The sequence below is a fragment of the Phycodurus eques genome, chromosome 7, assembly GCF_024500275.1.
Source record: "Phycodurus eques isolate BA_2022a chromosome 7, UOR_Pequ_1.1, whole genome shotgun sequence".
Lineage (NCBI taxonomy): Eukaryota > Metazoa > Chordata > Actinopteri > Syngnathiformes > Syngnathidae > Phycodurus > Phycodurus eques.
The window spans coordinates 28,594,036-28,620,297 of NC_084531.1; the positions used below are offsets into that span (position 1 = coordinate 28,594,036).

Sequence of the window (26,262 nt, forward strand, 5' to 3'; positions counted from 1 at the left end):
TGAGAATGGATTGTTATTTCATTCTTAAAATAACATTTGACTTATACATTTAACACACGTGTATTGATTTCATTAAATAATCGGTGAATCATTATGATTACAGTCGTTATGATTAAATGAGAACAAATTATATGATTATTCAGGCAAACTATTTTGGCCTATTTTCCAACGTGTCATTACTTTAATGGTCCTGACGCCACGAAGTCCCCATCTGAAGTCTCACCATTCGCCGCTGACGCAGCTTTTTTTTGCAGTGTCCATCGGCGACTTGAAAGAGGTGCAGACGTTCTGTTTTGGATGCCCCGGATTTCTCAGGCACAAAGAGACGTCCAGAAAGTCTTCCTGGCTGGCGGCCTCGGCAGCTACGGGAATACGCGGACGTAGGCGAGCCCAATCGCATTTCTGCACTCCCGGGAGAGACGTGCGGCGAATAGAGGAAACCCTGCGGCTAATTTATAGGATTTCAATTAGGCATCTCGGGCCCGGATTACCGAGGTGCTCAGAAGCTCGATGGAGCTGTACGTTTAATGATTTCCAACAGAGCGCAGACAGCGGGGAGGGGATTTTTCGACTGGGCAGGGGAACTAATGGGACTTTAATTGGGCTCTAACTGGTATCGGTCGGGCTGACGCTGGCGGACTGCGGTTCCTCAAGAGTGACGGCTTGACAGCCTCAATAGTCTGAATGACAGAACATGGAGGCTCCAATTTACACTGCATGGTGCCGGTGACACGATTAGGAGTTTGGGGGAGGGGCACAATTGGAAAATGTATCATGTGAGCGTTAATAGCAAAGTAGGAGTAAACAATAAACGATAATAACCCTGACATTTCGGACCCTCCAAGCACGTTGGGTTGCACGATATTGGGGGGGACTACATTGCGATAGTTTTTTTAACCATGCGATGTATATTGCAATGTGAAAGAAAATACAGGAACATGTACTTGTGACGTAAAACCAGCAGACATTTCACTTTTGCCCTCTCTATATTTTTTGGACAGTTAGTTTAAAATAGCGTCACTAGAAAAGAAACTATGCTCATTAGAGCATATAAGTATACCGAGTCATTTGTATGGCAATCTACATGTATGAATGCAGAGATTTCAATTTAAAACCATTTATTTTTATGCCCTGTTATACTGTGTAGTCCTCAGCACATTCCTAACACTATTCATTACTTTTGAAATCAATGTTATTTTACACATTTTAACATAATGTGCAGTACAATTTCTGTATTTGAGTTGTGTACACCTAAGTTTGTCCCTTCACAAATGCCGTAGCCCAACCCCCCTCCCCAAATGTAATCTGTTGCTACATGCATTCGTCAACAGGAAATTGGTGAAATTGTTTCCCGTGTCCTCATTAATAGTTGTCATACAAGAAGATAATTATACATGTGTAAAATCCTCCGTGTATATAGTTTGAAGGGTTATAATTGACCGTAGCATCATGCTAGTCTTACTAGCATGTCCAACCAGATGCCTCTGCCAGTCACGTTTTCATATAACAGTGGAATCGCTGCGTAATAATACAGCACACCAACATTGCAGGAATCTGCTGTGTGCTGTTCGGCTATCTAGTTGAGAACAGAAATGGAAATCACGTAATTGACAGGATCCAGACTATTTGCCAGGAGTCAGAAATCAAAATGCAAATAAATTCTTAACTTTGGTGTATCGTTAGAGTCCTACTATATATACCCTGTCAAAGCCAGCTTCACATAAGCAAAATACACTGAGCGGTGACGTGTACACGCACACACACACACACACACACACACACACACACACACACACACACACACTCACGTCTGCTCGAATAACATTAATAATCCATTAAAAAAAAAAAAGTCCTGCTGTGAATCTAACCTACAGCACAAGCCCTGACATTTAATATGGTGTAGCTATGCTACATTGCAGTTGTACAGAACATTAAATATGATCTAAATTTGCTACATTTGAGGTGTACAGAACATTAAATACAATCTAAATATGCTCCATTAGAGGTGTGGCCATCAGTAAATAAGAAAAATTATTTTATTATTCCTTCCTTTGAAAAATATTACTCTGCAACTCTGCGCTATGATGTAGCGAATGAAGTTACACTGGCATCCGTTAGGCTCCTTCCACTTCAAACCACTTCCCATTTGGCCACGGCTGAAGGATATCGGTCGCCATGGCGATGGCTCGCGACGCTCGGAATCGAGATGCTTCCCGAGCGAGGTCGGGGTTGGGGAGGGGGAACCAGATTGAGCGAAAATAAATAGGAATTGATGCCTTGTTTGGGGAAACAGCGGGACCAGGTCAAGTATGAGAGAGAAGGAGAGCATGAAAGCGTCCCCTCCGAACATTGAAAATTAACAATATGAGACTCGTAACACTTTCAAATGGTCGCCGGACAAAACTGAGGAAGGGAGGACATCCAACCAAAATTTCAATTGCTTAATGAACATTGCAAAACATATAACGTGCTCCCATATTCTTTCAAAGGCAAGTTTGGAAGGAAAAAAAAAGAAAGCGAGCCCCAATTAAGTTCAGTGGAACCTTATTATTAAAATTAAAATCCTTTAAAAAAACAAAAAAAAAACAAATTTGTTAACTTTTTAATCAAGACAAATGTCAGAATATTGAAAAGAAATAACCTGGTTTCATAAAGTGCCATGATTGTACATAATGTCGGGGGTCGTCGGTTACATCAGATTTTCTGTTAAATTGAAGCACTTTTTGGTTTGCCTAAAAACACCAGTAACAGTATAAAATTATTATGAATGTATTGTTAAAAAAAAAAAAAGCCTTAAAATGTTTGGAAAGTTTTAAACTTACCTTGCTGGCGCATGAAAGGGGTGATTTCGATTTCCAAATGGACACTATTTTCTGTCCGTTAAATCCAAAGCCCGTTAAATAGGGGTCTGTTAAATTGAGGTTCCATTGCATCGGTTTGTTGGATGTCTCCCTTTAAGGGGTGTGGCCTAGTGGAGTTGGAGCTGTCGGTGGGTTGATCTCAAATTTTGGCTCAAAACAGAGCACAATAAAGTGAAATAAAATAGTTGGGGGACTCATAAGTTGGGGCACTCTTAACTCAAGGTCCCACTGTAAGTTACGGTTATTTATGCGCTAAAATGGAAACGCCACAGCCAAGAGTTTAGCGATTCCACAGGGAGTTAAAATTGGAATACACAATGTCTCTGTAGACCACAACAAAGTGGAAACAGACGAACGAGCGCTCCAGCGAGTCTTTATCATGTGTTCACCTTGCAGCAACTCAAGCAACACATTTATTATAATGTCAGAGGCAAGAAGTCCAATAAAAACGTGATTAGGAACTCGGGAGAGACTTTGCCGCTGTAAACACCGTAAAGCTGCGTTTATCATCAGCCAGGGCGAGTCTGGCGGTTTTAGCTTGGTGGCGAGGCCGCAGCATCCCGGTCTTCCGATAAAAGATGACGACTTCGGGTTACGACGTTTCAAGATTGCGAATGCCGTCCAGTGAACTAGTTGGCGCAGAAATAAAAGAATACTGCTAATGTTAGCACAGCTTAGTGACAGAATATAGCACATCATGTCAATTTCGGACACGATGTGCAATTTCGTAGAAACGTTGGGAACTCATTCCACTCTGTACTAGGTTTCAGGTTTCTCCACCAGATGGCGCTTTTTTTCCACATTCAACGCTGTATGTGAAATTCCACACCTTTTTTTAACGGTTTCCTCGTTACTCCAGGAACAGAAAGAAGAAGAAGAAGAAGAAAAAAGTAATATTTGTACAAAACAAAAATATATGTTACAAATCAAATGTGACCTGCCGATGGCTTGTCTTATATTCATCTTTGGTCATAAAACCCAAATGTTTTCAGGAATTGGCGTCACTGTTCCAATACTTCTGGAGGGTAGAGGATACCCTCTTCAGACCACAAACACACCATTAAGACTCACAACACGCAAAAGAACATCAATGCTGCTTTGTTTCAATAATACATTTTTAAAAAACTTAAATAAGTCACGTTTTGAGCCGGCGATTGACAAAGCTGAACCAACCACGTCTGATTGATGCACGCAAGTCAAAATCGGGTGGTTAAATTAGCTGCTAAAATGCAAAATATGCATTATATATATGTATGTAACATATATATATATATATATATATATATATATATATATAACAGTGTAAGGTCTACGGAAACATGACTTTTTAATCTCACTGCGCATTTTGTAACGCCGAGAGAAACATGTAACACAAAATAAATCTGCGCATACTGACAATATTTGAAAATGCACATGGATACAATATACAGTGATAACTGTGAAATAGGTTTTAGTGCTAAACCTGCCTAACTAATACATTGAGAAACATTTTTAATATTTCATTGCTTATTGTCAAATAGACCTTTTTCCTCGGACAGCAACTACATTACGTATTTTGCCCTTTTTTCCCTCTCACAATCTCGACAATCTGAATTTTTTTTGTTTCTTTTCCTGAGCTGAGGCGGTGGCTGCATTTATATTTCGCTCACTGGGGAAGATAAAATCATACTAAAAATCTTTGCCATCGATTAAAGGAGCAGCGGAAAGGCCACGCCGAAAGAGCAGAGAAATGCGCCTGAATATTAAAGCCCCAAAGTTAAATTGCAGTACAATATCCTAAATCAGACCATAAGCAATTTGCCATGATGATTGGTGTAAATTAGAAATGGATGAGGCACATGCTTGAGTTGCCAATTTTATTTGCATTATCGGGCGTTGGGCACGGAATTAGAAGTAAAGAAAAGAGTTCCCAAGGACTGAAACCACTTGTTCGACCACCTCTGCAGTATTTCACGGACGTTAGATTGATTGAAGGGCACATCGGCACGACACTTTCTGATGCTTTAAAACGACAAAGTTTCATCAGATAACAAACGTCTGTTTACTCGTGAAGACACGAAAAAAACGACCTTATCTACCCATCAAGTGTGACATCACACAACAGCGTACATTTTAGTGGGCCACCCGTGTCAGAAGATTTTGTCTACACGCGAGCTGTTAGAAATGTTGCCGCTATTGTAATCACAATCGGGCTAATTGAAATAATACCACCCCCTTAAAAAAACTTTTCTCGATCAATGACTCGGCAGCTAGGCTGAGCGAAGATCTGCCATTTTCTTTTCTGGCAAGCAACTCTCGGACGACACAAAATCGCGATGACGTCAAAGCCAAAAGCGAAGCCGAGCGGCATTAGGGCCGCATTACAATGATCGGCTTCGGTGTCGTTCGTTGGTTTGGCGATGAAGTGCTGCCTCCATGAGTGAAAATCATCTTCATGGCAACCCAAAGTCGTGTTCACATCGACACATCGCTGTTTTGCTGTTTTGAGGGTGATAAATGATCCTTGGTGTGCAAAGCGTGCCACAGAAATGAAATAAGATCATTTTGTGTAAAAATGTCAGGTCTCCTTTAAAAGCCCATCTTGTGGGCAACACAAACTATTGGAGAGTGACTATTACATAACTGCTCCCCTTCCTTGTTCATAAATTTCCTCCGATCCAGTCACCTTGACAGGAACGGCACGCCGCGGCACTCGCCGGCGTTCGGCCTCGTTAATGCAGGCAAAGACGCGTGAGCTAATCCCACAATGCTAACAACGGAAGCAAACATCTTGCTCTCCATCTGTGGACGCTGAGGCAATAAAACCAAGCCCCTCTAATTCCCAGCTAATTAGCTACAGAAGATATGGGGCAACAGTTGTGAGCCGCTGTTAAACTCGGCGACCTTGACTTCTAATTTGCCTCACATCAAGACCGCACCTCACAACAGAGAGAATACAAAAGCCGATGGCCCTTACTTTGTTTTTATACACCAATTGACCAGGGATAATAAACTTCAAAGATCTGTTTCGAAATACGTTTCGAAATAATCGCTGAAAGACCGAGGACTCAATTGTGGCGATATAGTGTTAAACTCTTTTTCACCATTTCTGTTTTCTTGTTTTCTTGTCTGTTTTTTTGTGTTTTATTTGGGGGGGGGCGTGGCTAAAACAGCGCCACCTCTCACTCACTTAAGAGTCCGGCATCAGAAATCATCGCCATATAAATACTTGAGAGCCTTTGTTCGGCGGTTATCTGTCTCTTTTTAAATGCCCTGGGCTTTAAATGGCAGAAATGAGCAAGGAACTGGATGAAAAGGTGGACTGACATAAAAGAGCTCTCGACTTTTAAGCTCATCATCAACGTGTCAAATTTTCCTCAGCTAATTTTGCTATTTGGGTCAGGACACAAAAGCTACGGAAGCTGATAACTAAAAATTCAACCGGTGTCTGGTGTACCTGCGATTGGCCGGCGACCAGTTCAGGGTGGACCCCGCCTCCTGCCCGACGATAGCTGCGGTAGGCTCCAGCACGCCCGCGACCCCAGTGAGCAGAAGCGGCTCAGAAAACAGATGGATGGATGGACAGTGTCTGGTGTAGCTCTCTGAAATGACCAGGTCCAAGGTTCTCCACGCATCATTACATTCATTCATTCAGCCAATCGCAGGGCACATAGAAACAAGCAAACATTCGCACTCACATTCACACCTACGGGCAATTTAGAGTCTTCAATTAACCTACCACGCATGTTTTTGGGATGTGGGAGGAAACCGGAGTGCCCGGAGAAAACCCACCCAGGCACGGGGAGAACATGCAAACTCCACACAGGCCGGGCCGGGGATTGAACCCCGGTCCTCAGAACTGTGAGGCAGATGCGCTAACCAGTCGTCCACCGTTCCGCCGCATCTTTACATGCCATACTCAAAGTTTCACCGTTAGCTCACGTTCTAATCAGCAGCAGACGAGCGCCAGGAATCCACTGCTCAAGCAACGGTCTACATCGCAGAGTCTGATGCGTCTAAAAAGGGTGCTTCTGAATACTGACATACAAACAAATATGTGAAATTGTCAGATCGCAATGCAAAACAGCCAAACAATTGCTGTATTCGACAACCGATGTGGCGACCAAATTGCTTCATTGGCTTCATCTGAATGTACGAAATGAAAAGAACAGTGAATCTTTTGTGTGTTTACTGGAGCCTCAGCCTCTCTCTCTCTCTCTCTCTCTTTCTCAACTCTCACTGTGATGTGTATGCTGTGAAGATGGCAAAAAGAAAATGAATGATTGAAACCCCGCCAGCCTGGAGAAGGTTTGGGATACTCACTCAGCAGACTTTAAAAGCATGAAAGAAATATGCGCAACACAAAAAAAAAAAAAATGAAATTATGTCTTGGAGGCAGTTGCAACAAAAAGAAATGGTGCTGCTTTGGCATAAATAAATTTAATGTAAGAATTTCATCAGTCACAATCAGTTCAGAGCATCTAGTTTCTAATTTGCAATCTAGTTTGTCGTTGAATTTTAGTCCTTGTCCAACCGACCGACCACCAGCTCGGGAGCATCCCATGGAAATGTTGGATGCGCATGTCTATCATACTGTAACTGCTCCCATGTCCAGAGCAATGTGGAGCAAGGAAGAGAGGTGAAGAAGAGAACAGAGGGCAGGATGCAGACGGTGGAGGAAAGTGTCAGAGGTGATCTGTGACAAAAGAGCACCAGCTGAAGTGAAAGGAAAGGTTAACAGCACGGCAGTGAGTTTGGGCCTTGTTGCGCGGTTTAGAGACGCGAGCAATGGCCAGAAAAGGAGAGCTGGAGGTGGCCCAGTGGAAAATGTTTCTTTGGGAGTGATGAGGACGGACAGGATCAGGAATGAGCCGATCGGAGGGACAGCACAGACGGGAAGGTTTCCAGACAAAGCTGGAGAGGCCACATTGGGATGGTTTGGAGGCGTGCAGAAGAGGGACGGCAGATGTATCGGCGGAAGGACGCCGGGAACGAAAACCACCAAGAAGGAGGCAAAAGGGAAGCCCAAAGAGGAGATGTACGGACGTGGTGAGGTACGACTTGAGGAAGACGCAGCGGCAGACAGGAAAAGATGGAAGAGGATAATTCGCTGCGGTGACCCCTGTATAGGGTTAAGCCGAAAGGGAAAGATGATCTCTATCGTAACTGAAGGGACCTGTGTTTTAAAATCCCCTAACTTCCGTGGTTCCAAGCGTGTTCGTTTTCGTGAAAGAACTTCGTTCACAACAATGTATAAAAAACAACCACTTTATTCCCGACAGAGGAGTCTATACATTTTGCAGAGCTCTGGGTTCGTAACTACCCTATCTTATCCTTAGCAGATACAGTAGTCGAACAAAACTATCTGACTCTACCCCAGACTTATACAATGTTTCAAACAGGCCGGTGTGGAATCGCTGTCGTCCGATTGGTCCGTAATCTGACGTCGTCGTTGTTCGGCCGAATGATGACTATCTGATCTGGCTCCAGACGTCGCCTGCAGATGTCTCCTGCATTCAATGTTTATAGTGGCTCCCCGCAGGTCCTTTCTTCCTTGCCATCTGTCTCCAAATACCCCCTGATGGGGCCAAATACCCCCCGATGGGGGGCCTTGCTGCAATATACTCCTATACTCCAATACACATTCTCTTCCAAACTAGTTAGAATTACATATTAGAATATAAAGTATTCTATATTCAGAACACATGAACAAGTCTCTCAGGCCAATGGTCATCATTTGGGTTCAAAGCAGCAGGTGAATTCTCGGGCTCCCAAACGGAAGCGGCTATCCTTGACACTGAGTCGCCAAGCTTTTCCCCCACTTCGCCTCGGAACGATGGAGCCTGGCATCAAAGTTTGATCATTTCGAGGATTCGCCACACAAAAGAAAATCGTTGCGCGAAGGCCAAATGCTGCTTGCAACGTCATCGTGCCTATGAATATTCATATTTTTTTATCAATAAATATTTTTATTGATAAAAATCATAATAATAATACGATGAATTTCAATTGTTTGATCAGCTATGAATCCACAGTTTTCGTTTTTTGTCCTGGTGCCATTGACAAGCAGGCGCCTGCATGCGAAGTCAAAACGGAACGTCTCGTCGCATAATTTGGCCGCAGAAGGTAATCATTTGAAAATCAGGCCGAAACCTCCGCGCCATTCGGGCTGCGAGGCAACATGACAAACAGACAGCTGCGACACACCAGCAAATGCATCGGAGGCAAAGAGCCGACTGGGGTCGTTTCATCAAACTGCCACCCGGCGGATGTGTGTGCGTGAGCGTGCGCAAGGGTGTGCTGTGGTGACTGATGGCTCTCTTACGGTCTTATTTGGTCTACTGTGTAATTACTTGCATCAACACAACCTGTCAGCCTCAATCTGCCGAGCATCACAAGCAGAATGCCGCTCGCCGAGAGCGGGCGAAACGTCAACAAAGCAATCGTGGTCGTTCGCCCAAACGCACACGCACGCGCACACACACGATCGCACGCCAGACGGTGTTGCGGGCTGCTAAACCAACACTGCAGGGCACAAGCACATTTCGCCATCTTTAATTGGTTGCGCGGCCACAATAGGTTGGCGGGAGGGATTTCCTCAACTTTTGGAGTAAAAGCGTCTTGATGGAAAACATGCAAGAAGCAAAAACGTGTCGTGTCATCTGAAGGTAACGAAGGCGCAAGAGCTTTGTGGCACGCCGATTCACGAAATTATCAGCAGTGTCGTTTTAGCATGTTGCTTTCATTTGACAAATTGAGTTTGGAGTCTTGCTGGGTAACAAATGTAAATGGAATTGGTTGAATTTTGCGAGGAAACAAAGAAGCAAGCGAGAAACAAGAAAGCCAGCGAGTGGTGAGTCCGTCCTCGAAGGACAATAGTCAATCGCAAGCACGAGGAGGCGGAGGGGTCGGAGGGGTCGGAGATTCGACTTTGATCTCTGCGGATCGCTTTTGCTCGACGACGATAAATCAGGCGAGAGGGAGCCCCGGCGGACATGTCAAGCAATAAGTGAAACTCATCCCGACCGCCTAATTGAATTCTCCCGGAGGCTGGAAAAACACAAGACTACGAGCGTACGCGCTTGTCGAGAGTTTGGCCGTCAAGCTCCGGCTAACAAAGGAGGATTTCCTCACTATTGACAAGTCCGCTAATAGCCGCTCCGTACCGTATGCGGGTCTAATTTGACCACCGTCTTAAAAGGACCGCATCGACATGGTATGAATACTGGTCGAACACCATCTGTTCCGAAATAGAAAACAATATTCTGTTTGTTGTTTGTTTCGAAACCCTTTTTTCCCCAAAGATAATGGAAACTGTAAATAATCCATTGTCAAACAGTGGAACCAGAAAAAGGAAAAGACGTGAGGTAGAGAATAAATCTTGACAAAACACAGAGCCAAGATATGCCACTGTGGGAAGACATCAGTCTTCGTACATCGACATTGAAGTCGAAACTTTCCACAAGCATTCCCCTTACCCTTTATCCCGCATTCTTTGGCCTGTAAAGTTTTGTATATAGAAAGAATCACGTACTGCAAGTCTATTTAGAACAGTGTTCTCCAGCTATATGGCGGCTCATCGTTTCCCGCCGCCGCTCTATCGCAGATTTGAAAGGGATCTTTTTTTTTTTCCATGGGCTTTAATAGTATAGTGGCGAGTCCAGTGCTCTGTTTGTATGCGTTGCTGCTCCGTGTGTGTTAAAGTAGGTTTAGAATGACTGCAACAGCTATGCTAATTTACGTTAGCCTGTCTGTGGTGTTTTGCATATGTTAGTATTAAGCTAGCTGACTTTTGTTACATGAAATGACATTTTATTGTTTGGTTGAACATTTTGGTGTTCAAATATTCGATGTCGAATTCTCTCCTGCTTTACATGTGAGATTTAGAGTCAATGACGACAGGGAATGACAAATAAACAGCTTGAAGCGAGCACACATTGTCTCTTATTTGGAGAACTGTGTGGAATTCATCAATCAATACAAGAGTGCACAGTGAAACCTCGCGCTTATCCATTGTTGGCTCTTATCAGCGAAGTCGCCTTTTCCCGAATTGGCCATTCACAGATTTACCCTTTTGTGTGTTTTTTTTTTTTTTTTTTGTGCTTTCTATAATGCTCTAAAAAGCCACAAGTGCGTGCCAAAGCCCAGCCTAAGTAGGAATTGGTGTCAAGGAAGTACCGACTGAGTGACCAGCTTTGGCATGTCGGGGACGAGCCTGGTACATAAAGAGAATTCCGTGTTGTGTATTTACAACAAGCGTACAGTATAACTTTGCCCCAGAAAAGCTTAATGCTAACACGCAATGCAAAGTGCCAAAGTCTGGCTAACGAATAGCATTGATGTTGCTCGGATATTTAAACACAAGCAGTAAACACGCGGAGGGACAATATACTGTGACTCACAGGCATAGTGTATATTCTTTTGTCTCCGTGAAAATGGGCACTACTGCAGCTTATTGAGTCACTTAGTTGTGACCGTCTTCTTCTGTGTGTTATGTTCTGTATGTTTGCATTATATTGCCCCCGCCCCCCCTCCCCCGGTGGTCAAGGCGCACACACCACAAAGAGCACAATGCGGGGCGTTCCATTCATTTCAATGGCGAAAGATGATTTGCGATGCGGTTGTTTGACATTATAGTAGCAAGCAATGGAAATGACGAGCTCAGAACATCATCAACACAGCTGGAAAACGCGGTCTGACATTGTCTGCTTTCGTAAGGGGAGCTCCAACACGAGATAAAAGGGAGCAAATAAATACTGTCTGCGTTGGAAATTTCTCCAAAGAGAGCTCAAAACATGTGCAATGACTTTGAGGCAAGAAGCCTGATTTGAACAATCTCCACGGCTTTTCATCTGCACTAACACTGTGCATTTTTGTATCTTTTATTTTTTTTCCAGCGGGGAGACGTCCGCGCTGTCCCGAGCCGTGTTCCATATAGGCCATCTAATTCCGTGCTGAATCGTCTTCAAGAGAACGCCGCAGCCCTAATCCTCCTCCGCTGGCGACTCGGGAGCCACGGCGAGGCTCTCCAGCCAGATGTTCCTTTCAGAGCGCTGCGACTAATAGCATTAGCACGAAACACAGATTTAGCATCTAGCCGTCGCTTAAAATCTGGCCTCCGTATGCAAACAAAGTGAACGGGACACATTTCTTCAGCGAAATAAGACGGCCACGGCACAACAAAGTGTGACTAAATCAGGGGAAGCTACACACTCTATTATGATGAAAAGTTCTGAACACAGTTATCATGATTCGTGACCAAAAATATCGTAGTTATCGGAAATACCGTATCGCGACATCATTGTAAGTAATGTAACAAAACCAAAAAAAATCCACAGATAAACGCAGCAAAAGCATTGCAACGCAGTTTATTTTGAAAACAAAAAATATGAAGTCAACCCAATGTCATTTTTGACACCAGAAGCCAAAGTTTTGTTTTTTCTTTTAATCAAAGAAAGACCCCACAAAATGTACGACGAATATAATAGTAACATATGAAATCGTGATAGGGCTTTCTTAAAACATTAATATATAACTAATTTGAGGCTTTGTCACTCATTCCTCTCGTTGAATCCAATATTTCTGTCAATGCTAATGGATTTGGCTGAAAAATTCCATCAGAAATGTTTACTTTCCATCCGGCAACTCTATACACACAAACAGATGACTTGCCATGCTGGCAAGGGCAATTCTAGAAATATGATTTCAAGATGAATTTTGAGCTCACATTATTCACAGGTCTGTAAACTCCTAAATTCAGGTTGGCTATATTCAAGCCTTGAAATGACTTTGTTCTTTTTTTTTTGTTCACTCAGACCCCTTCGTGCAATTGTCGCCTGTTCCCGCTTGAGGCTCCAGACCGAGCTATGTCCACTACTCAAGGACTGCCGTCGGGGACATCTGCTAAGTCCTCATATTTGAAGAGGTTGCACACTGCGCAACATTTGCGCTACGCGCGATGACAATCAGTTCAGTCACTCTTGCAATTGTCCCTTTTGCCCCAAGAATAACACGGCTGTGTTCAATCTGACATCTTTAGGGACTAGAGTTTTTTTTAAATGGTTATGGAAAACATTTCCTTCATCTCAAAAGGGGAATTGGAGCATTGAAGACGCTGAGTATGTACTGTAAGTATGTCCAAATGGCTGATTCTTAAAGGATCTAGTTAAAACATGGAAGGGAGGGTAATGAACCATAAAAAAAAAATGTTAAAATTGGATTTGTTCATCAAGCTGATCCCTTTGGTATGAATCAGTGTGTCATCCGGCTCTCGTGGAGTCCTTCAAGCCTCACTGGCAGCGAGCTACGGAAACATTCTAGAACAGAAACATCTGGGCAATGTATTGCTCAGCTCTATATATTAAAAAAAAAATATATATATATATATATATATATATATATATATATATATGTATTCCTTGGCATCAAAAAGCCTTTGGAGACGAGGGTGGCAAGATGACCTGACCTCTTGAAAGGAAATGACGTGTGCATAAAAAGGTACTGGCAAACAGAGCTAACCCGAGTCTGGCGTAATCTACAAACCTGCATTCACGCCACACATCATTAATCGCCCAGCGAGTCGTGCGCAACTGAGAAATATAAATATGTCACTTGCTGTAATACCCACCGCTTCAGAAGCACCGTTGATTGGTCGTTCGGTTGGTTGCCGCACGCTTCCTACTGACAGATGAAGACATGTTGCTTTTCCAGACACCCAATTACAGCAGGAAGACGTTGATCGCACACAAGTGGAGGATGTACCTTAAGGCTGACTTTGCACTTGTCTTGTTTGGTTCAATGAAAAGAAAGTACGTACGGGGAACCATTGCAACATCCTAAGCCATCTGAGTGACTGCCTTTCATTTCTATTAACTTCGAGTGAAAAATAACAATAATAATAGGATTGAGATATAAAGTTGCGTCCGAGGAAATCAGTCGCTTAGGTCTTGCAGCTGCTCGCAAGCACAATCCTCTATCGGGATACAAAACCACAGCTGATCCTCAGAAATCGAAACTTTGGGCGATCAACCCACTTGGAATTTGACGAAAATACCGATCCAAACTGATATGATTGAGATATGTCACGTAACTTACTGGTGCCTTGCAGCTCTTCACCCTGACACAATGATTATATGTTTAAGTCTGTCAACCTTATCGTGTTATGCCCAACCCAAACCAACAAATATTCTTCACTATAAAACTGATTGCTCGCAGCATTACGATGGTCTTTCGCCAATAATTTGACAAAACACAACCGAAACAACAAATGTTCACAACCTTTCGGTCATACATCAATACAGCGGACCCTCTGAACTTAAGGTCCAGAAGTAAAAAAAAAAAAAAAAAAAGAATCTACCACCTGAATGAAAAGGAAGTGATGCTACGTCACAGTTGTGAGGACCGGGGTTCAATCCCCGGTCTCGCCTGTGTGGAGTTTGCATGTTCTCCCCGTGCCTGCGTGGGTTTTCGCCGGTTTCCTCCCACATCCCAAAAACATGCATGCTCGGTTAATTGAAGACTCTAAATTGCCCGTAGGCGTGACTGTGAGTGCGAAGGGTTGTTCGTTTATGTGTGCCCTGCGATTGGCTGGCGACCAGTTCAGGGCGTACCCCGCCTCCTGCCCGATGATGGCTGGGATAGGCTCCAGCACTCCCGCGAGCCGTGTGAGGATAAATGGATGGATGGATGGATGGATGGATGGATGGATGGATGATTTCCATGATCTCGTGGGAGAAATTAACGGGGGAAATTCACACAAACTCAAGGTCAAACGATCTCCTGGAACATTGTGGTTAAATTGTAAGGGCCCGTCTTGGCAGACGTCTAAAATAGATTTATTAAATGCCAGAGCGCGTCTGCATGGATAGTTGTATTCTCTACGGCTTCTTCACGTTGTGTCCCGCATATTGAAAGAGCGATGAGGAATCGCCTTGCTCAAGGGCAGTGAAGGGCACGTGAAAAAGTGGGCTGCAAAAGGTCTTGCAAGGCAACAGCCTCACTGATTGAAGAACCAGAACCCTTTAAGAATACCGCACAGGCGTGTTTGTTTTGTTTGTTGTCTTTTTTAACTAGAAACATCAAATATGATGTATTGATTCATTCAAATCGGTCCCTGACTGCTTCAGGATTCTCCCTGCAGTTTATTTTATTTATTTTTTTGTGTGTAATTATTTATTTCTGCTACAGCTCTTTGCATTAGCGGCATGGGCACCGCCACGTCGCCGCAGCGGCGGGCCGTCACCCCGCCGCACCGAGCGATACGACTTGGCCTGATCGCAGATGCGGCTCATCTCCATACAAATGAGCACTCGCGTGCTGGGCTTTTTCCCTTTTCGCGGCGGGCGGGGACCAAGACAAAACAATTGAATTGAGAGTTTGGTTGACCGTCAGCAACAGATTCCACATGTTTGTCTCTGACTGTAAATGAGGTTCACGAGTTAACAGGGGTTCAATCTTTAGGGTGGGAGATGTCAGATGAAGCTGTTAAAGGCAAACAATAGATGACCCCTCAGATCTCCTCCTGCTCTATTTGGAGACCTTTTTTCTCGTTTGACATAGGTGGCTTCTTTTACACCTCTTTCAAACTAGCAGTCCTCCCCTATGCAGAGTGTGGACACGGTTTAGCTGCGCGAATGAAATTGAAAGACGTCTGATTATTCCCAATGTGGGCTGGCAGTGTCCTGAAAGCGCCACACTTCTGATTAGCCCACAAGTGGATGGAACCAATTCAACTGGGATGTCCTTTTCATCCGCCGATCGCTCGCAGGCGCACAGTCGAATCTCTGAAGGGAGCGCACGGCGCCGATCTAAACGCCGCCCGGGCCCTCCGCCGTCACTCGGGGGCGGATGAGCGATGCCGACCTGGCCTGAGTAGAAATGAACAAATCTTGTCCGGACCAGGAAGAAATGTTAGCGCGACAAACCCACAGACGCGCGCTAATTAGCCCGGAAATAGGGGCGCGCCATAAATGCCGTTCATGTGGGTCATCAATCAAGAGCCCCCATACCAGCCCCCACCCCCCACCCCCACCCCAAGTCAAGAGCTGAGCCACGTTGCCATCATCTAGCGCTTGAAAGGTGAAGCAAAAAAATAAAAAATACCAAAAATCAACGGAACGACAACTTGTGTCTTGAAAAACTCGTAAGGGTCACGCGTAACTCAAGGCACGCTCGTATTAGATGGAGACGATACAAATTTGAGATGAAAAATACAAAAATATTTCCTCTTCTTAGTCTTCTCTGGTTTGCATCGGCGTTTTTTTCCCCCCAGTATGCCACTGTGGCGTGCAAATTATGGCAAACGCCAAAACCGCACTACTCTCACAGACACTAAATAGGGTATAAAAGATGATTATCATTTGAATATTACTCTCCTTCTGAAATGTTATCACGGTTTATTGGTAGACCCGTAAATCCCTAGCCGCATCAGTCGTAAACATTCGCCCGCCAAGCTAGGAGAAATATCCCAGAGTACACCAAAAGCTATTATGATACTCCATGAACATCTCACCGGGGTAATTCCGCACAGGCAAATATGAAGGACGGCCGCGGTAAGAGAAGCAGACCTCGCTGACACAGAGGAAACTAGATTTGCTGGGCTTTTAAAAATGGCTTAAATAAAAAAAAATTTAAAAAAAAAACACTGGATGTTTGTTATCAGTGCGAGCACTCGGGGACTTTACCAGGCAGCATTTCCATTTTGCTGATGATTTGAAGAAAAAGCAGTGGGGTGGGGGGGGGGGAGGGGTCGGCCGTTTGGAGCGTAAAATGTAATAAGAGTCTCAAAGAGGAGGTTTTTGAAAAGACACGTATTACCACCGGAATACTGAAAAAACGCTCGTCCGCAAAAAAAGGGCATGTGTAAGTGGTGCCTTGACGTACGAGTTCAAACTGTTCCATGCGGGGGCAGCATAATAAATACATACGTGTGTACGCAGAGAAGATGGTCATAACTGCTCAGTAAGCTGCAGTCGTAGTACTCATTTTTCGCAGAGGCTAAAGAATATATGCAAGTACATGTGAGTATTGTTATATTGTTATAACGTCTCACATAGTAAACGGGTCACCCGAAAGCAAGAGGGCACGAATGTAGCTGAATGTGTGCCGTGAACGTGGTTCCACAAAGCTGTGTCGCGAAACGCGGAATAATATAAACTGTGACGAGCGTTGAACCTGCAGCAAGATTATACACTTTCATTAGAGATGTTTGAAAAGGTCATTCGTACTGCTTTGAATGGTTAACAGTCGGGACGTTTTGGGAGAACGGCCATTATGCTCAGCAATAACACAGACCCCGTCACGTCACCGTTATTATTTGGAGTCGTTCATTTTCCTGGAATTCATTTGAACAAACGGCCAATTAGTCACCGTTCGTTACACGATGACTCAGTCAAACGCTTTAAATCCACCTACGTATTGTCTGTGGACACCAAATTGGACTATCCACGCTTAAATCACTGCAATTGAACACACAAAAGAACCTTTTTGCCAATGCTCGGTTCATTGTTCTCAATTCTTGTGTGGAATCGATTGTTGCGGAATCGTTTTTAGAAGCGACTGAAGCAAAATCGAGTTTGCGGTCTAAAGATGAACAACCTGAGAGCAGCGATGTGACTTGATACTCAAGGTGTAACAGGATGGCAGAGATGACAGTTCGGGGCATACCTTGGTTTTAAGGTCACGGCTTGTTTCACATTGGGAACAGATGGGGAAGAAAAATGCAACAAAAACACAACAAAGTGCTGCTTCTTTTTCTTGTGTGTTTTGGACATACCTGGCAAATAAAGATGATTCTGATTCCGATTGTTAGTTCTCATCTAGTCAAGTAAAAGTCAAGCGCTTCTGAAATGAGAAGGCAAACTTGCAAGGAAAGTCGAGAGGCCGAGACAACATCGGTGTAACGCGCTCAATCGAGCAAAGCAAGCAGGCTTGAAAATGCAAAGAGCCGATGAGAGCAATCGTCCATCTTGACAATCCACCAGGAAATAAATACAATGGTGAGTTACTGCTTGTAAATGCACCATAGCCAAAGGATTGCATATGCGCCACTCCTTTATGACGGACGCAGAGATGTGGTGCACGTGAATCGTGGAGAAACGCAACATGCAGGCAAAAAAAAGGACGCTTCAATAATCAATAGATTATTTGACGATCAAAATATTTGCCAGTTACAGCAACAAAGATGATTGTTGTAAAGACGTCAACTGGTTAGAGTAAGAACTGCCCGGCACATGATTGCAGTTGAAGGATGCGCAGAAGGTGACCGGAGATTACGTCAATATTTGGTGAAATCATTTCGACAGTAATAATACAACTCTGGGCAAAGTTTAATCGTAAAAGTGAGAACCTTTTTGGAACTCGAGGGATTGGCGTCGTCCTAAGAAAACCTTGTATAAATGAGGCGAATGGAAGAAAAAAAAGGCTTCTGTTTGCTCAGGAGATTTCAAGTCATTGGACGTTGCAGGGTAGAAGTGATTGTCAGCTAGCCACAATATCCCACAAAAATGACTCCACCCTTCACATTTCTGTCAATATTTTACACGTTTGCATGGGACAACACTGCAGAAACGACATCTTGCTGAAAATGTGAAAATGTACTCTCCGCTCAAACTCACTCAACATCCGGCCATTCATATTGAAATCAGTGGCAACAAAAGTGAGTATACCCCTTGGTGAAAATGTCCTAATTGGTCCAAATGTGACATTTTCCCCTCCCCGTTGTCATGTGACTCGAAAGAGTTACAAGGTCTCAGGTATGTTGTATTTCGTGTTTTCACTATTGTACTCTCTCATACTGGACACTGGAAGGTTAACAAGGACCCTCATGGGGTGTACTCACTTTTGTGAGATAGGGTAACAGAAGAAACATCTCGTTATGTGTAAAGGCTAATCCGGCTTCATGTCGATGTCCATTTTTTTGAGTTTTTGGCAGAGGTCAGTGCAGAAACGAGAAGGAAAACAGGTGGCTTTTGTTACTTGCATTATTCGCATCGAGTCCCCAGATGGCTGAAACCGATTGGTTGGACGCTTTTGGCAACGACTTGAAATGCGCCCCAATGACACACATTGGACTCAAATGAAACGACAACGATACAAAAGTACTGTACTGTAAGTACATGTCAAAAAAAAATAAAAATAATAAACGTTGGCTTTTTCTTTCCTTATAAAATCGTACAGTATGTGCTCAGTTACGAAAGAGAGGCGAAACAAGATTCGAAAAAGTCGTTTGTACTGCTGTAGCTTTTTGGATTGATGAAATATTCTTTCAGTCATTCGAAGTTCACCTGATCCCCGTTTGCTTGAAATGAGGCCAGAATAGTCTTGTTTGTTTGTGTGCTGAATTGTGCTGTAAAAAATGGTTTGGAAAGTTATGACAAGATTTATTGTCTGGCGATGAGACAGTCGCCTCACTCCACCCCGGAAGAGGTCTCGTTTTTTTTTTTGTGAAGAATTTGATGTTTCATTGCATTTTTGGCAATTACAACCCTTTTTTTTGTTTTGGTTTTTGACTGACCGTGATGCCCTTGAATGTGGGAAAGGAGAGCCGCAATCACAGAGGCACTTTTCAGCCGTCGCGGGAACGCCGGGAGAAATAAGGAAGCGAAAGAAAAAAAAAACCCTGTTGTCGGCCACAGCTACCGCTCACAGAAAGACGCCGGCGCCGCACGCCGCCACACCGGGACCCGCCTCTTAAAGGCACACAGCCACAAAGACACTGCAACATGTAAAGTATTTTCTATACATTTTATGCTTGCATTCGGTGTGCGTGGGTCTTCAAAAACATTTATGATGTGTTTTAAAACGTGTTTCCATAAGCTTAAATGGGTAAAACTATTAATTATATACTATAAAATTATTTATATATTATATAATTATATACTATTTTTTTTTTTTTTAAATGTAAATATATGGTCTCAATCTTGGCTTATTGTGGGTCGGCCTTGAACGCATCTCCGGCAATAAACGGAGGCTCAGTGTAGTGTTTTGTTGTTTGTTTGTTTGTTTTGCTTTTTTGTTTTGTTTTTTTGCTTTACTCGGATTTATGCGGCTAAAAGAGCAAACGTCGTATCAGTTGTTCCTTTCCAATAGGAACTGCACGAACAAGGAGTACAAACGTGTGCGATTGTTATGCCGCACGCAGCTTGGCGAGTAATTGTTTTGATTACACGAGCATGTACCGTGGTTGTCTATCCACCCGTTGCTTTAACGCGCCTGGCATATCGTTACGATGCCACGGCTAACTTTACTATGCCGCGCGTATCCTTGACATGCCATCCGCAGCAGAAAACAGCAGTGTAATTGTCTTGACTTCATTTGGGACCGTGTGAGTTGGAAATGTTGGAGCTCACTTCCGGCTGCAGCTTTCGTCCTCGCTTTTGCTTCGCTCCTGAAACGAGCGCGACGGAATATTGCAAGAGATCTCAAAATCATCGGAGACTTTCCACGGAGAAAGCAATCAAACGAGCGCCATCGAAACGATGACGATGCACGTGAATGATCAAATCGATCCGGCGTGTGCGCGTTTTTGGTCAATTGGAGCGAAGCGGGGCCACGAAGCCTTTAGAAGGATAATCGGGCATTTTTTTCCGAGCCAAGAAGCGATTGTCGGACGTCTCTAAAAGATTATCCTGAGCGATTATTTTGGGGTGTTTTGTTTCGCGATCTGTCCGGTTGGGGCCGACAATCGTAGTTGTTAAACATTTTCAATATTTCCGATGGCAAATCCTCCTCTGTGTTTATTCGAGCTAATTTATTGTGACGTGTAACTAATCCGCAAAGTCGTGGTGATTATGGCTTTGTGTGTGCGGTGTGCATAGTCGCTCATCGTGAGAACAACACACACTATAAGTAGCAACGTGACAAGTGGGCGCCGTCTTTGTGGAATAACCCCCCCGAAAAAAACATGGAACGAGCACTTCAATGCCTCTAAAATCTTCCCTAACAAATGCATTCAGGAAAAAAAACAACTACGAACATACATGATCTATTTTACTTCCCACAAATAATGTTCCATTTGCGCTTTTTGACACGTCGACTTACAGGATTTATTTTATTTAATAACTGATCTTTTGCTCCTCGTGTATTTTGAAGCGTTATCGTGTCATGTTCATCCATCTATGCCGGCGACGTATACTGACAGGCAGAGCGATTCATGACAAGATGTCGGAAAGAGCATAAATTGTGAGTGAGGTCGTTATTTCAGTGAGGCGTGCAAACTTTTTGAGACATTTTCCTTTGGTGGTGTGATGAGATTTTTATTTTTTTTCCCCCCCTCATGTGCCTTGGCTCAGTAAAAGTTTGGAAACTGCTTAAAAAATTGTTTTTGGGTTTTTTTTTTAAAAATAAGCCTTCTGTGCAGTCATAAGGACTCTTTTCAAGGGCAAGTGATATTATTTGAATGTTTCGTATTCATTTACCGACTTCATTTCGCCAGCAAACAGAGTTGTTCAAGTTGGAAACTATCTTATCTTATCTAAACTATCTTCCGTCGTCACTCGACTCTGCTGTGCAAGTAAAGTGATTTGTAAATATTTGTTTTTGTCATGTCAAATATGAAGATGTCAGTGTGTTGTTTTGCTGTGACCCAAGAGACTGTCATCATGAAATGCTGGGACAAAACATCAACTCACATGATAAAGAGGGCGGGGGGGTTGAAAAAAGAGTTGCCTCACCAAATTGAGCACAGTCTCCACTATGTCCCTGTTGCTGACCTCTCGGGCTCCAACGAGTCCGCCGAGAACCGCAAATTTGGTTTTAATATCTCGGATGGGAACCGACGGGTCGATGAGGAGCAGCGCGGATCCGGCGCCGGACACGGCCGCCTTCTCGCCGGCCCCTGGCGCAGGCGCTCGCTCCGTGATGGGCACGCAGCCCGGCATGGTCCCCGCCGGTGTCCTCGCTCGTCCTCGCCGGCGGTGGCTTCGGAAGTGTCCGACGCTGCTTGTCGCGAGGCGAGCTCCGGGAGAGCAGGCAGAGAGAGAGAGAGAGAGAGAGAGAGAGAGAGAGAGAGAGAGAGAGCGCAAAACACGGGCACGGCGGTGACAACAAGCCGCGTCCCAACTAACCCGCACTACGACGTTCCATTCGGCGCAGCTCGGATGCGACTTGCTGGGGTCTCCGGAGCCGCTTTCAGCGCCCCCCGCCGGCAGCTCCGTGGAAGTGTCCCCCGAATTTCGCCGAGTTCGCTTGAAAACTCGGGCGAGACCAATTTCGCTGTTTTGTGCGTTTTAAAGCAATTTCTTTCCCGCATTTCTGGCAATAATAATAAATTAACCTTCTTGTAACCCTGTTTTTTTATTTTATTTTTTATTTTTGATACAGCAGTACCTCTACATTCAGGCACCTGCACAGATATTTTTGTGGGCAGGTGCTCGAGCCAATAAAAGCGCACCCTTCCAAACTTATTCATACGATTAACAAAAAAAACAAAAACAAAAAACAGTGGTATGTTTTTAACATGTCATAAAAAAATTTCACACAATCAACAAAGTCAATGAGACAACTATTTAAAAAAGTGAAGGGAGGCTACGATGCATATAAAAAGTCAGCACATCCCTGTTTTTGGAAGGAGGGGGGCGCTGGTGGAGCGAGGCGGAAAGCATATGTAATTCTCCCAAGGACTTCAATTAATGCCTGTCTTGAGTTCAAATTACTTAACAAATTTAATTAATTCAAATCAATTCAAATTGAAGACAGCGAGGGTTTTGTTTGTTTTTAAATATTGTTGAATGAAGGGGGGGGGGGGGGGCTGCAGCAAAAAGGCACTTTTTTTCTCCAGGGCAAAATGACAGGTGCTTGAGCACCACCTAGTGGCTATGTGTGCACATGCCTGATAGTATTATTATTATTATTTTTTTCCCCTAGAGGAAACCATCTCGTGAGTATCAAAAATTGACCTTGGACTTAAAAGTATATTTTTGGACGCACAACATGTAAAACACATAAGCCGAGTGGAAATTGAGCTTTGTGAATACAGTTGTTGGTCAAATATTGCATTTCAACCAAGTACTGTATGGTTTTACACTTTTCTAGGTTGTTTCAAAACAACAGTAACGGTTTCAGTTTTGCCGTGTTTTTATATTTTGGAGCGCTCAAATTGTGTGCTGATTCATTTTAGGAAGGAAGGAAGGAAGGAAGGAAGGAAACAAGGAAGCAGTGTTTTGGCAACAAGAAGCCTTGATTTATTTATCGCAATGGATGACTGTTTCCAGCACAAGCAGTACAAATTTCAACATTTAACTAATATAAAGTATGTTAGCATGGATGTTGGTTGTAATTTATGGATAAAAGATATTTCTTTAAATTAAAGCAGATGTCTATTCGGTAGGAGCGCGAGCATTTTCCATTGTGTCTTCCACAAATATGTTGTAATGTCTTTGTGGAACATGGTTCTCACTGTGTCTGGCTATTGTTATTTGTTATTGTTATTGCTATTTGTTTTATTGTTATTTTATTCACAGGACGACATGGTTCCTTCATATGTCTGTTTACAATGAATGTATGAAATGAACAAATCCGATAGGACATGAAATGTTTATGTTAAAAATGACTTTTTTTTTTTTTTTTTTAAATTAAGAAACAATATTTTCTCCACTGCGCTTGTACTCTTTTTGGTTTGGTAAATATAATAACCTCTGGGGCTTTGGAGGAGCCGTACGTATCTCACGGCAAGCCTATAATAATACAATCATTCTTTTTTTTTTTTTTTTTTGACACAAGCATGACATTTGGCAGGATAATTTACTTTGTGCTATACTTTGAAGAAAAACAAAAGTGAGAGGCACAGTTGCTTATCTAGTAGTGAGTCGACAAAAATGGCATCACAGCGACTCTGTCTCGCAAACTTGCCTCCGTTTGGGCGGATTCCCTAGTAGGTGCTTGCAAAAAAAGTACCAGCGGGACCTGGAATTGGAGCAAAATGGCTGCTGCAAAGCAAAATGGACGACTCCCAGTTCGGTTTCGGGCACGGATGCTTTCCATCGCTCGACACTGTCGCTCGGTGAAAACTCAAATCCTGCCAAAGATCATGGAACTTCGACCCCCATGCGCCTCCCGCTTGAGATGGCGTTGGCAAAAAAAAGTTGCTGACTCGAATACTGGCTTCCAGTTGGGGCTCATTTGGGCCATTTCGTCATGGGAAGAGCGCTGGAATTTGCCCACAATGGCTGCTACCACCCGTAATGGCCGACTCCCTGTTGAATTTCGGGCACGGGTCCTTGAGACTTTTTCATGCGTCCCGTGTTGCTACCGTTCGCACTTTGATCAGGTTACGATTAGACACCACCTGGAGATGTCAGACGGCTGTTTTTGCGGTGCCGCATGTTGTGTGGGTTAGTCATATTGCAAACAAAACAAACAAAAAAAGCAAGGATGCGGCTGGTCGCACTTCTCTCACGTGACTCGGCGCAGCGCAACGGCGGTGAACTCGACACGTGTCCAGATCATTAACGCCTGAGATTTAATGAGAAATACAAAAGTCTTCACTTTGCTTCTTCCATGCGAAAAAAAATTCAATACATTTAAAAAAATACATATATATATCTATCCTTTCGGTGTCATCGATTTGTTCTCATATCAAGTCGCTGGGAGCCAGTTAGACTTAATTTTATTTTTACGACAAATGACACCTTGATGCCCAAAACCTATAATGAGGTCTGAATTGGCTCTTTTCTTTTTTCACTCCTTTTTTTTTTTTTTTCCCAAAGATATGAAGTGGTCGTTTAGGTTAATTAAACTTTGATTTTATGCTTATAAATTACGAATTGACTTTCAAAAATGTTTTTTTTTTTTACTGTGAAAATACACACGTTTTCCTCAAAAATAGAACAATCGTAATATTACAACTTTAATTTGGAAAATATCTAACTTTTTCTTCCAGAAATGACTCTCTCTCTTAATATGTCATGTTTAATTATAAATGTAGCATTTTTCTTTAATATACAGCGTTATTCTCATAACATTACGAACATATACAACTTTTTTCCCCTTAAAAATATATGTATATGTATAAATGTATAATTTCTCTCAAACACATGACTTTATTCTCATACTATTGTGACTTAATTCGGAAAAATACGCGACTCTCAAAAACTTTATTCCCATTAAGTTACTACTTTAATGACTTCCTGTAAAACTACTACTTTATGCTGACTTTATACATACTTTTTTTGTTGAAAATATAGTTGTACACCCCAAAAATAAATAAATAAATAAATGAAAAAAAATACTCAACTTGAATCCTGAAATATATGTATTAATATGCAAATTTTGACACGCAATAGGCATTTTTCATTTTGGCGGGAGTCGTGCACACAGCGTTCCCGATTGCCCCCAAATCACCAGTAGGTGTCCCTCTCTACTTCAGCAGCCAAGTGATTGGAACAGGATTATAAACGTGGTCATTGTGTTTCTGGTTTGCACGTCACGAATGAATGAAAAAGACAATCATTATTCCTGACAAACGTGTCTTTTATTGCCACTGGCACATCCGCTACCCTACGAGCAGGTATGATCAAGTCAAACCTTATGTCATTCGCAACCATATGAGGTCCAAAGTTGAACAAAAAAACAAAGAAACAAAAAATGACACAAATTCCAATACTGAAGTAAAACCAGTTTACATTGTTTTTTTTTTAAGGATGAATCATTATATAGGAAATTACTATACTATTAATCCCTTCACAAATATCCAAAATATATACACGTTGTTTGCATGTACAGTATATTCACACATTTATATACACGTACAATAATAATAATAATAATAATTATAGCTTTAAATCTTACAATGATTCATATGTACATGCTTCCCAGAAGCGTAGAAGAGTTTGAATGTCCTAGACATTGTATATTACAACAGTAATGCATTATTATACAGACACAACGTTATACTATGGAGGTTTCTCTGATATCAAAGTAAATAAAGTTCGACAATTTTGGCAGGATGATTCATTTCCCAATGAGTAAATACGCTCCTCATTTGTAAATTGTGCAAATACAGAGGAGCTGGACATTACTCAACTGTGCCTTAGTTTCGGGGGGGGATCTTAACGTTGCTCTTTGACTTCACGATGACCGAAAAGGCTGAAAAGTTTCAGATTTTGGTCTCCGGGCCGTCTGCGATGAGCGGCTGAAAAGAGTTGCGGATGCGAGCGGCTTCTGCGGCACAAATGTGGCCAAAGGCTTTGTTGTACCATTCCGGAGTCCTTCCCCTTAAAGAGAAACAGCGCTTTAGGTCCGGTCCAATGCAAATTCTGGATGTGCCTCATGTAAACTCATCTGCTCCTGAACATTTCTGACCATTTTTTTCAGATGATTGTTTAAGATATATGGCCGAAATGTTTTTTACACACAAATATTTGCTCTAATTATGACTGTACTCCTGCGTTAGCGTAGGTCAGTGACGGACTACTGCGTGAATATT

The 26,262-nt window shown here is 43.0% G+C and overlaps 2 protein-coding genes across 11 annotated transcripts in view; both read right to left on the reverse strand.

The window, feature by feature from the left end:
• The window catches only part of LOC133405362 (neurobeachin-like), an 82,745-nt gene extending 61,027 nt beyond the window's left edge, over nucleotides 1-21,718 (reverse strand). Inside the window, exon 1 of the mRNA XM_061682233.1 lies at nucleotides 21,512-21,718. Within this exon, the coding sequence (XP_061538217.1) occupies nucleotides 21,512-21,718 (207 nt within the window). The remainder of the gene's footprint in view (nucleotides 1-21,511) is intronic.
• Nucleotides 21,719-25,241: 3,523 nt separating this feature from the next.
• stard13b (StAR related lipid transfer domain containing 13b) overlaps nucleotides 25,242-26,262 on the reverse strand; it is a 70,710-nt gene continuing 69,689 nt past the window's right edge. For all 10 annotated transcript variants that reach the window (XM_061681982.1, XM_061681981.1, XM_061681980.1 and 7 more), the window contains one exon: nucleotides 25,242-26,050. In XM_061681982.1, coding sequence (XP_061537966.1) covers nucleotides 25,933-26,050 — 118 coding nt within the window. In that variant the 3' untranslated portion in view covers nucleotides 25,242-25,932. The remainder of the gene's footprint in view (nucleotides 26,051-26,262) is intronic.